Genomic DNA, 12,855 nt, shown 5'->3' with positions numbered 1-12,855 from the left:
TCCTTTTTCCCTCTTTGTGCAGTAAAAAACAGATTCAAACAATGATCAAATATAATGCAAATAATCACACAAATTAACACCAAGATTTTTACGTGGAAAACCCGATGCGGGAAAAACCACGGGACCGGAGTCCACCTAAAAACTTCCACTATCACAAATAATGGGTTCACAACTGTTCTTCCTCAGATTCAACTAAGGGATACAACATATATATCATCAAGAACTACTTATTCTCGGATTACAACAAGATTAAAGGAGAATTATTTGAGAAAAACTCACAAAAATGACAGCCCCGTTTTCTGTCAAAACGGCCAGCTTCCACACCACCAATCTTCGATCCAACCGTCCAGAATGAAGAGGAATGTGTCTAGAAGCTGCTGTCAAAATCTCAGCCCGATCCAACGGTGAACGAGCTGGAAATCGAAGAACGAACACAGGCTGCTCTGCTGCCTCTTCTTCTCTTTTCTCTTGTTTTTCTCCCGTTTTTGCTACTGCCTCTACAGTGGCAGCTCCTCTATTAATTCAAAGAGACAGCCTTGCCTTGCTGTCTCTTACTAATTAATATGGTGGTCCCACCATCACATGGTGCGGGACCACACACAACAAATCTCCCCCTCACGCACCATGTGAGGAATTCGCCATATTGGCGATCAACATGTAAGCTTCAATTTAGGAGGCTCTGATAAGCCTGCTTCCCTTCTACAAAACTCAAACTTCTCTCTCGGTAGAGGTTTGGTCATCATATCTGACACGTTGTCATCAGTATGGATCTTCTCAACAACAAATGACTTCATCTCCATAGCATCTCGAATCCATTGATATCTAACTTCAATGTGCTTTGACCGAGAGTGAAAAGTAGGATGCTTACTGAGATGGATTGCACTTTGACTATCACAGTGCAACACAAAGTTCTCTTGAACTAGGCCAAGTTCATGTAAGAACTTCTTCATCCATAACAACTCTTTGCCCCCTTCAGTAAGAGCAATATATTCAGCCTCTGTAGTGGATAATGCCACACATTTTTGCAACCTTGATTGCCATGAGACTGCTCCCCCTGCAAACTTCATCAAGTATCCTGATGTGGACTTTCTAGAATCAACATCACCAGCCATATCTGCATCTGTGTATCCATCCAACACAGGTTTATCATTACCAAAACATAAGCTGAAACTGGAAGTACCTTTGAGATACCTGAGTATCCATTTCACTGCTGACCAGTGTTCTTTACCAGGATTGGAGAGGAACCGACTAACCACACCAACTGCATGAGCTATATCCGGCCTTGTGCAAACCATGGCATACATCAAGCTACCAACTGCGGATGCATAAGGAACCTTTTCCATCTCATCTTTTTCTTCATCACTTGAAGGACACTGCTTAGAACTTAATTTAAAGTGGCTTGCAAGTGGAGAACAAACCGGTTTGGAGTTGCTCATGTTGAATCTCTCAAGTACCTTTTGGACATATCTCTCCTGAGATAGCCAAAGTTTCTCCTTCTTCCTGTCACGTGTGATCTTCATGCCAAGAATCTGTTTTGCCGGTCCTAAGTCTTTCATTGCAAAAGACTTGCTTAACTCTTCCTTCAACATCTGAATCTTCTTAGCATCATGGCCAACAATCAACATATCATCCACATACAACAGGAGAATAATAAAGTTTCCATCTGGAAACCTTTTCATAAATACACAATGATCAGAAGTGGTCCTGTCATAACCATGATCCACCATGAAAGAATCAAACTTCTTGTACCATTGTCTTGGAGCTTGCTTTAACCCATATAAGCTCTTTTTCAACTTGCAAACTAGCTGCTCTTTACCTTTTGCTTCAAACCCTTCAGGTTGTTCCATGTAGATCTCCTCATCTAAATCACCATGGAGAAAGGCAGTTTTCACATCAAGTTGCTCAACTTCAAGGTTCAAACTAGCAGCTAAGCCAAGCACAACTCGGATTGAAGACATCTTGACCACTGGTGAAAAGATTTCTTCAAAATCAATACCCTTCTTCTGACTGAAACCTTTCACAACCAATCTTGCCTTGTACCTTGGCTGTGAGCAATGTTCATCAATCTTCAACCTGAACACCCATTTGTTTTTGAGTGCTCTCTTACCTTTAGGAAGCTTCACTAAATCAAATGTATGATTTTCATGCAAGGATTTCATCTCTTCTTGCATTGCTTTCAACCACTCACTTTTCTTCTCATGTGACATAGCTTCATCAAAGCATTCTGGCTCTCCCCCGTCAGTAACCAGCACATACTCATGAGGAGAGTATTTGGTGGAAGGTTGGCGAGGTCTAGTTGACCTCCTCAATTGTGGCTCATCTGGAGCTTCCTGCATAACCTGTTCAGGAATAACATCAATATCATTATTAGCTGATTCAGGATCACCAACTAATGGCTCATTAAGAAAACCACCATTTTCATCATTTTGCAAGTCTCCCCCATGATTAGCAGGCATCAAAGATAACTGTGGAGTAGGTGCTGGATTTGAATTAGATGGAATAAAAGTAGTAGACTCTGTTTTCTCCTTCAGTTCAAAGTCTTCAATGGTTTGATCTTCAAAGAAGATAACATCTCTGCTTCTCACAATTTTCTTCTCCTTTGGATCCCACAACCTATAACCAAACTCATCATCTTCAGAGCCCAAGAAAATACACTGCTTTGTCTTGCTATCAAGCTTAGACCTTTCATCCCTTGGAACATGTACAAATGCTCTGCATCCAAACACTCTCAAGTGTGCATAGGAAACATCCTTTCCTTTCCAAACTCTATCTGGAACATCAAACTCAAGAGGAACTGATGGAGAAAGGTTGATCATGGCAACTGCAGTCTTCATTGCCTCGCCCCAAAAGGACTTAGGCAGCTTTGCATGAGAGAGCATACATCTAATTCTTTCAACAATTGTTCTGTTCATTCTCTCAGCCACTCCATTCTGCTGTGGAGTCTTAGGAACTGTCTTCTCTAACTTGATGCCATGTTCCCTGCAGTACTTCTCAAAAGGACCCCTGTATTCACCACCATTATCTGCTCGAACACATTTCAGCTTTCTACCAGTTTCTCTTTCAACTCTGGCATGGAAGTCCTTAAAGACATCAAGCACCTGATCTTTGGATTTCAAACAAATAGCCCAAATCTTCCTGGAGTGATCATCAATAAAACTAACAAAGTACAATGCACCTCCAAGAGACTTATCAATCATTGAGCAAACATCAGTATGAACTAAATCAAGAACATGTGACCTTCTATGTGAAGATGATCTTTGAAATGCAACTCTATGTTGTTTACCAACTAAACAATGAGTACATGTGTTCAAGTTCATACCTTTTAAAGGAAGGTAATTCTTCTTGGCAAGGATTCCAAGGCCTTTCTCACTCAAATGTCCAAGCCGCTTATGCCATAAATCAATAGAGCAATCTTCAATTGCATTTACCTCCCCTTTGATCACCTTGGCTTGTGACATGTAGAGACCCATCTTCTTCCCTTTAGCAACAATTAGGGAATTTCTGGAGAGCTTCCATTTACCATCTCCAAAGTAACTGTGATAGCCTTCTTCATCAAGAGTACCAGTAGAGATCAAATGTAGGCGCATATCAGGCACATGCCTAACATCTTTGAGTAGCAACTTGCACCCAGTATTGGTTTCCAACCAAATATCTCCAATGCCCACAACACTAGCCATCCCTTGATTTCCCATCCTAACTTGACCAAAGTCACCAGCAGTGTAGGATGTGTAAAAATCACGTCGGGGTGTAACATGGTAAGAAGCTGCTGAATCTGCAACCCAGGTGGTATCTTGACATGCAAGATTAACACAACCATCATCACACACAATGGCAACATCACCATCAGATACAACTGCAGCTGTACCATTCTCTTCATTCTTGTCTTCATCTCTACCCTTTTTATCTCTTTTATACTTTCTACAATCTTTTTGCATATGCCCAGGCTTGTCACAATAATAACACTTAAAACCCTTCCTTGACTGAGATCTTCCTCTTGGCTTCCATTTGCCTTTTCTATTGCTGGATTCTCCATCTTGCTTGCTGTGAGAGAACCTGCTTTGACTTCTCCCTCGACTTTCTGTAACAAGTGCATGAGACTCGGAAGTGCTTGTCCCTTTCCTCCTCTTCTCTTCATTGAGGATACAATCCTTCACTGTTTTCAAAGTGAGCTTTCCATTCGGAGTAGAATTGCTAAGTGACACTACCAAAGTCTCCCAACTATCCGGCAATGAACTCAATAGGATTAATGCTTGCATTTCATCGGCTAACTCAAGGTTCATCAATGACAGCTGATTCAAGAACCCTTGGAATACATTTATATGCACTGAAGCATCTTCACCATCTCTATACTTCAAATTCACAAGGTCTCTAATTACAAAAACCTTGTTTTGTGCACTCTCCTTGGCAAATGTTTCTTCCAACATCTTCCACACTGTATAGCAGTCATGTTCTTGAGAAATATGATTAATGGACTTAGAAGATACCCATTTTCTAACATTAGCGGTAGCCTTTCTATTTAGTCCATTCCATTTTGCATCATCCATGTCATCAGGCTTTATTCCTTTACATTCAATCGGCAAAGCCAAATCATTGCAATATAAGTGATCCTCCATCATTGTTTTCCACAGAAAATAATTTGAGGAAGTGAGCTTTATCATGCCCGAATCTTCCTTTTCCATTTTAACTGCACAAGAACTCAATCTACACAACCAAATGCTCTGATACCACTTTGTTGGGAAAACTCGGGACAATTAACCGGATCAATTCAGCGGAATACAATTCACAATTCACAAGTCCCAATCCTTTTTCCCTCTTTGTGCAGTAAAAAACAGATTCAAACAATGATCAAATATAATGCAAATAATCACACAAATTAACACCAAGATTTTTACGTGGAAAACCCGATGCGGGAAAAACCACGGGACCGGAGTCCACCTAAAAACTTCCACTATCACAAATAATGGGTTCACAACTGTTCTTCCTCAGATTCAACTAAGGGATACAACATATATATCATCAAGAACTACTTATTCTCGGATTACAACAAGATTAAAGGAGAATTATTTGAGAAAAACTCACAAAAATGACAGCCCCGTTTTCTGTCAAAACGGCCAGCTTCCACACCACCAATCTTCGATCCAACCGTCCAGAATGAAGAGGAATGTGTCTAGAAGCTGCTGTCAAAATCTCAGCCCGATCCAACGGTGAACGAGCTGGAAATCGAAGAACGAACACAGGCTGCTCTGCTGCCTCTTCTTCTCTTTTCTCTTGTTTTTCTCCCGTTTTTGCTACTGCCTCTACAGTGGCAGCTCCTCTATTAATTCAAAGAGACAGCCTTGCCTTGCTGTCTCTTACTAATTAATATGGTGGTCCCACCATCACATGGTGCGGGACCACACACAACATTTGGTACGGTTGTGTCAATTTAAGGATGTCTATTGTTCCAGCAGTCCAGTCTCTTTCTTTGGTCCAGCAGTCAAGCCAGGCACTCAAAACATAAAAGTCTAGCCATAAAATCCACCGCGTTTCCCTACCAATTGGTGGAAATCCTTGCTCTTACTTTTCTGCTTTCAAAGCCAATGCAGTCAAGTCACTGAAAAAACTCGGGAATTACTTGGCGCTGGTGCACTTTTTCCATCATGCTATCCCCCATTTGAACAGCCATTTAATAATTTCCCCGGGACTATTCTTGGTTCTAATTTTCTGCAGCAGATTCTTTTTTAGTTGTCAAGTACCATCAATAGGCTTTGATAACACAATCTTTAGCTTCCTGCAGACAGCTTGAACTACTTGAGAGATGCCAATTGTGGTGCTAGTGCTAGTGCTAATGCTAATACCCCGCCATAATACTAGGGCAAGGCAGAACAACTTGATTATATTAATGTCCCTCGATGCAAAAGGCTAGATAGCAACCTCACTTTCTAACGAAAGATCATGTTATAATTTACATGTGAAAAGTAGGGATTTTGAATTCGGGTAATCTCAACAAGGTTGTACTTTTCTTTCTCGTGTTCAACTTGGCTCTCCCTTTGTTCTCATGTTTAGCTTCCTGCAAGAACATTCCTTCCAAGGCACATTTTTCCTGAAATTATACTAATTATGGGAGCTTTCAAGTTTTGTTTGAAATAAAACTTTTATTTGCTTCCTCACGATTTCATTTTAGTCTCGAATTTAAAGGATTTTTTTCGTAAATACACTAGTTTGGATATGAATGGCCTGCGTGAAACTTCATAGAAGATGGATTTACTCTCAGCTAGCTATATGAATAATCTTAAAACTGAAAATTGGAACTCAATGGACCGTTGATTCTATGGTTATTTCCACACGTTTTTTTGCAGGAACAGCAAGTGGACGTGTGAGTAAAGTAATGTATCTCTTGTCCTTGGCTGGAACCAGTCTTTCTTTATTGTATTAACCGGTCTTTCTTTATTGTATTAATAAGGTGAGTTCGATTGAGGGTGCATGTACTGTATGACTTTATTCAGAGTATAATTAAGGTGGTCGCAACAGGGACTGAATCAATGTACAACCGAGCATTTGCCGGCACTCTTCTCAGCAAAAATGTCTTCTCTGACTAGCTTCAAAGCCATGGGTGCTCTTTGAGGGGCTTTATAATTTATTTTCTAATAATATTTATTTTTTCAGTATTTTTATTTGTATTTCATAATTTTTTAACAGTGTAATTACATTATTTTAACCATTAGATTGATCAAAGATTTGAATGCATTAATTCCACCATTAGGTCGACTCATCCGGACAAGACACCAGCTAACCTATTAACAAAGTTATTAAAGCGACTCAGTTCATGACTTCGTTTAAAATATAGGTTACAGGTAGGGTCGGTTAACTAGGATTGACATGAGTCAATAAAAAAAACTGTGTCATTAGATATTTTTAAGTTAAATGTTTATTTTTAAAAAATAAAATAAAAAGATAAACCGTGTAGTAAGCTGACTTGTCAAGTTAATTAAATCAAATTTTACATGATTTAATTAAAAACCAAGCCTAAACAAGGTTCTAGATTAGCAAATCACCAGGTTGATCTCGTGGGCTGCCGCAGGTTTAATTACTAATTGATGAACAACCAAACACAGGCAGAAGCATATCTCAGTAAATATAATTGTTTTGGGGCTCTGATAATCGGTTATTTATTTCAAAACCAAACCAAAGAAATATGATCTGAATCAATCCAAGGATAGAGATAAGGTTCAAAAAATATGTTTACATATATTTTTTTTTGCAAAATCAGATATCATCCATTAATGTATTTCTAGAAACAAAATGTATGAGATGCATGCATGTGCCAAAGATTATCTCATATGTTGCGAGATATATCCTAATTATTGTAGCTGCGATTTGTATGATTTTATTTAAGTTAGAAAACAAATAATAAATAAAATAAATTAGAGGGTGTTTAAGAGTATAATAGTAATTGTTTTTCAAAGTAATTTTGCTCATAAATGTTTTAAAATAATTTTTTATTTTAAAAAATTTATCTTTTTACATTAGCATATCAAAATGATATAAAAATATAAAAAATAAAATAAAAATAATTTTAATCAACCTCTATTAAATCATAATCTCAAACAAGAGCTTGAACTATATAAACAATCTAGGATTCTAGTTCACGACTTGATATAATAATCAAATAAATTTATAAGAAATTTAATTCATTGAGAAGCATATTTTTTAATAACAACTATTTTTTATCTAAAAAATTAAAAAAAAACTATTTACTCCACATAATAATTAAAGAATTAAACATTATATCACAACATAAAATCTAAAATATTGCACCACATTACTATACCTACATAATTTGCCAAACTTACCTAATTTAAAAATACAAAAAAAAGTACAATTAAAGACACTAATTTACCATATATATATATATATATATGTTGGCGAGGTACGTCAAAAGATAATGTATTGATTTTCAGATTCTAATCAGAATCTGTTGATGAAAATATAATCTTAACAACAATTTAATTTAAAGCCTATATTCATTATCTTTTGAATATAAACTTTAAATTAAATTGTTGTTAGGATTATATTTTCATCAACAGATTCTGATTAGGATTCGAAAACCAATACATTATCTTTTGATGTACTTCACCAACCTATTTATATATAAATATAGAATTTAAATTAAATTATTATTAGAATTATATTTCCATCAAGTTCTAATTAGAATTCAAAAACTAATATATTATCTTTTTACAATTTATATAGAATTTAAATTAAATTATTGTTAGGACTGTATTTTCATCAAAGATTCTTATTAGGATCCAAAAATCAATACATTATCACGTCATGGATACACCCCAGACTCAACCAGTCAGGAAACTCCACCTCATGGATACACCCCAAACTCAACCAATAACTGAACTCCATATATTTAATGGTTTCAATGGAAAAATCACAGGCAGTAAACCTTAACAACAACAAAAAATATATATTTTATTTTAATTAGAAATGTTAAATAGATAAGTATAAATATACATTCTTTATCACCTGCCAAGCTTTCGCAAATTTTTTTTCATAGAACATTTTGATTAGAAAAGAGGCTGATTTATTAATTTTTTCATCAAAACAACAATTGTTTCAACTAGGGTTAGGTTTTATTCTGTTTTAAATATCACCCGGTTTAAGAAAAAAAAATCTTTTTTTTAATTTTTTGTTGGTTTTTATCAAGCATAGGAGGCAAAGAAGGAGAATTTGGTGTGATTTCTCAATTCAGGTAAAAACCTAGAAGCTCAATTTTGATATCTGAATCTGGGTTGTGTTTATTTTTGTGAAATTTTGTCAATTTATTATGTGGGTTTTTTAAAAAAATTTGATGTTTAATTTTGATTTTTGGATTTTGGGTAATGAATATTTTTAGCTTAAAAATCGTGGGCCTTGATTGTCTTGTGAAGTTATGGTATCATGTCTGTGCTCATTGTTGAATGAATGTAGGTTTTGATTTTCTTTTCTATTTTTGATGATTTATGCTTTTATGGAAAGCTTAAGGGAGTTTAATTTGGATTTGATGTATTAAATTACGGTTGAGAATTTAATTATGAATGAATGTAGGTATAGGGCTGTTCTTGGCTTTTTTTATGCTTTAGTAGAAGCTTATTAGAGTTTAATTTGATTTGTTTTATGAATCACTAATATTGGGAATCTGGGTTTGGTGGGTTTTTCATATTTTTTTTTTTTAAAAAAAAACTTTAGATTTTAGAGTTGTTAGAATTGTAAGGTTTGCTGATATGGAAAGTTCAGAAGATGGCGGTTCGCATTCGGAACCTCCCGATCCGGATGTTCTTGAGATTGATCCAACTTGTCGGTACATTCGGGTAATGTTTTGGTTTTCTTATTTTGTTATTTGGCTATATAGTCTTATGTTTGTTTTTGTTCTAAATGAGAAGTGACAGGTTACTTTTTATTTTAAGAGATCTCTTATATTACTGAAGTCTATATGGGTAGCTCACGATTAGAATCTGTATCTTATTAGTTTGGCTGATCTTTTAACGTTTATGAAATTGAATGTCTGTGTGGTTTGGTTTCTGTTCTATCGTTTGTTAACCGATAGCATGTTGGGTTTGAACAGTACAAGGAGGTGCTAGGGAGGGGTGCTTTCAAGACAGTGTATCCTTTTATTTTGTTTCAGTGAACTGGTTGCTATTTAATTGTTTATTAGTAATTCTTTTTATAGTAACTGATGAAATCTAACTGAGGAGCATTTTAGCATAATTACTTTTGGAATATCAAAACCTCTTTGTGATACAAATTTTTCTCCATCTTTTGATTTGGATTATATCCTTATTTTTTACTACCGGTTTAGCTACAAGGCATTTGATGAAGTTAATGGAATTGAAGTTGCATGGAACCAAGTTAGGATTGATGAGGTGTTGCAGTCGCCTGATGACTTGGAGAGGCTATATTCTGAAATGCATCTCCTGAAAACATTGAAACACAGTAATATTGTAAGGTTTTACAATTCATGGATTGACGATAAAAAGAAGACTGTTAATATTATAACCGAGCTATTCACTTCGGGTAGCCTGAGACAGTAAGTCTAATTTCTTTCTTAATTATCCATTGTGACTTGATTTCTTTTTTTATTTTTGGTGAAATTAGCCCTGTGGTAGCTGATTTAATTTGTGTTGCAGATACTGTAAGAAACACAGAAAGATTGAAATGAAGGCTGTGAAGGGTTGGGCAAGACAGATTTTGAATGGTTTGAACTATCTTCACAATCATGATCCACCGATTATACATAGAGATCTAAAGTGTGACAACATATTTATCAATGGTAATCAAGGAGAAGTTAAAATCGGAGATCTTGGTTTGGCAACTGTCATGGAGCAGGCTAATGCGAAAAGTGTAATAGGTATTTCTTTTGTGTCTGTTCCTTGATATTGCTTGTACATGACGTAGATTTGGTGCATCATCATACTTTATCAGATAGTCTATCTAACCAGAATCATTCTCATTTTGATAGGTCCTTTGGAGTTTTTTCTTTATTTCCATAATTGTATTCTTACATGGTACACCTTTTCCTAAATTGATGTGGACCTATTGAATGGGTTTGTCAATGATTGTTATTAGGAACCCCTGAATTTATGGCACCTGAGCTGTATGACGAGAACTACAATGAGTTAGCTGATATATATTCCTTTGGAATGTGCATGCTGGAGATGGTCACTTTTGAATATCCTTACAGTGAATGTAGGAACTCAGCTCAGATATATAAGAAAGTTTCTTCTGTAAGTGCAATGGATAACATGCTTTTGTTTCATTTAACTGTAAATTCTGTTTCTTACAAGGTTTGCCTGTTATCTCATTCCTGAGTTTTTTGTAGGGAATAAAGCCTGCTTCCCTATCTAAGGTTAAAGATCCAGATTTAAAACAATTTATTGAAAAGTGTTTACTACCAGCATCTGAAAGACTGCCAGCAAAGGAGCTTCTGATGGACCCTTTTCTCGATGTGAATGGATTTGCAAGGAATTCTTCCATCCCTCGTTCTGATATTCTTATGTCGAAGATGACAGCTATTGGAGATCGTTGTTTGATGTCAGAAGGACCTGCAACTGCACGGAATAAGCCCCCCTCCATGGATTTGAGTCATGATCCTGAGATTCCCACTATCACTTCTTTTAACAGTTCTGTTGATGAGGATACCCATTCTCTATGCTTGGAGGTTCGAAGGGCAAAGAGAGGCAATGTTTTCCTGTTAAGAGGTGAAGGAAATGATGAAAACTCTGTATCATTAATACTTCGAATGGCTGATCAGAATGGTAAGTATATTCTTATTGTAACTAATTCCCAATCTCATCTTCTCCATTGTTTTTTCATAAGAACAGGACTCCATATTTGTTCCTTAAATACAGGTGCTCGTGTAAGGAATATTCATTTCCTATTCTACCTTGATGGTGATACTGCGCTATCAGTTTCAAGTGAAATGGTTGAGCAATTGGAACTCGAAGTTGAAAATGTTAGATTCATAGCAGAGTTGATTGATTTGTTGTTGTTGAAATTAATACCCAATTGGAAACCTGGTGTTCACATTGAGCATCTAGTGCCGCCAAGTAGAGAACAAACCCCTAGGGTCCAGTCAAAGGACTTCCATTCATTGGGAAATGGAAAGATGGCTGTGGCTCCTTTCCAAAATGCTCATGATGCTGCCAATCATTCGAGGTGTTCAAGTCGCCCCAATTCTCTTGGTGGATCGATTCCAACAGTAGGAGAAAGCCCCAGTACAGTGAAACTTGATGATTTGATGTCCAATCTTGATGATTTTGATAGCCAGAATCCACCTGCAGCCGAAGATCGGCATTCTGAAATGTCATATGTTTCAGCAAACTCGAGTGAATTGAATGATAGAAAGCTCTCCTTTACTTCATACATGTCCACAGATTCAGGACCTGTGAACTTTGATGGGAATGGCTTGAGAGGTATCTTGCGGGATTTTTTAACTGAAAGGGAAATCCTTACATCAATTGATGACAGGGGCAAATTTTTCGAAGCTGGTATGAATGGCTTCATCTCTTCTGGTTACGCATCTGATGTTTCCTCTTCATCTTGCAAGGATGACAATGAGGAGTTGAGAAGAGAACTGGGAAAGATTGAACTGCAGTATCAGGAAGCAATGAAAGAAATATCCAAAAGAAGGCATGAAGCTATCGAGGAGACAACAAAAAGTTTGTCTCAGAAGAGTGTACAGTCGTTTCACTAGTCTCTACTTCAAGTTTGCTTCAGTTCTTTTTCCTTTCAATCTTTGTTGAAAGTTCAGATACTTTCTTTTGGAGGAGAAAAATCAAGTGTAAATGGAACATCTCTTTCCTTTTCTTTTTTCCCCCCACACCGGAGGTCCAGCTTGAAATAGTCAGGTCAATTCCATTTTTCACCCCTCGAGCATATTTAAAGAGGTCAAGGTGAATGGAAGAATGGATTGGTTAATCATTACTGCATAGCAATTTTTAATGCAAAACACACTCTTTTTATGATGTACATTTTATCTCTTGCTTAAGCTCAATTAGTCAAGGAATCTACGACGAAGACCATTTTTACTGAGGTATTTCTTCTTCAATTGCAGTTAAGCGGGCAAGCAAACCAGATATTTCTGCATGTGGATTTCTGGTGCACGAACAGATATATAGCTCAAAAGCTGAAGTGTATTGTTTCCCTTGTGAAGTAGATTGCTAATTGCGTTACACTTACTTTGGCAGTGTTTATCAACAGTTGCTTCCAAATGTGCTACCAGTTCCTGGAATCGCAATAACAACGAATGGAGAAAACTCAAACCATTGGAATATTTCTATCTTTATTGATAATAACAATCTAAGTAGCAGAGAAATAGCATTCTGTAAA

The 12,855-nt window shown here is 36.5% G+C and overlaps 1 protein-coding gene across 1 annotated transcript; it reads left to right on the top strand.

Moving 5' to 3' along the window:
- The first annotated feature begins 8,447 nt into the window (after positions 1-8,447).
- LOC133694935 (probable serine/threonine-protein kinase WNK7) lies at positions 8,448-12,495 on the top strand. Its single transcript, XM_062116622.1, has 8 exons — positions 8,448-8,740; positions 9,217-9,338; positions 9,593-9,630; positions 9,827-10,054; positions 10,155-10,375; positions 10,594-10,751; positions 10,847-11,282; positions 11,376-12,495. Exons 2-8 carry the CDS (start codon positions 9,252-9,254, stop codon positions 12,218-12,220), a joined length of 2,013 nt encoding a protein of 670 aa, XP_061972606.1. The 5' UTR covers positions 8,448-8,740; positions 9,217-9,251; the 3' UTR covers positions 12,221-12,495.
- Positions 12,496-12,855: the final 360 nt, after the last annotated feature.

Source organism: Populus nigra, chromosome 5 (genome assembly GCF_951802175.1).
Source record: "Populus nigra chromosome 5, ddPopNigr1.1, whole genome shotgun sequence".
Taxonomy (NCBI): domain Eukaryota; kingdom Viridiplantae; phylum Streptophyta; class Magnoliopsida; order Malpighiales; family Salicaceae; genus Populus; species Populus nigra.
Note: the sequence above shows the minus strand (reverse complement) of the source record. Positions and strands in the feature narration are given on the sequence as shown.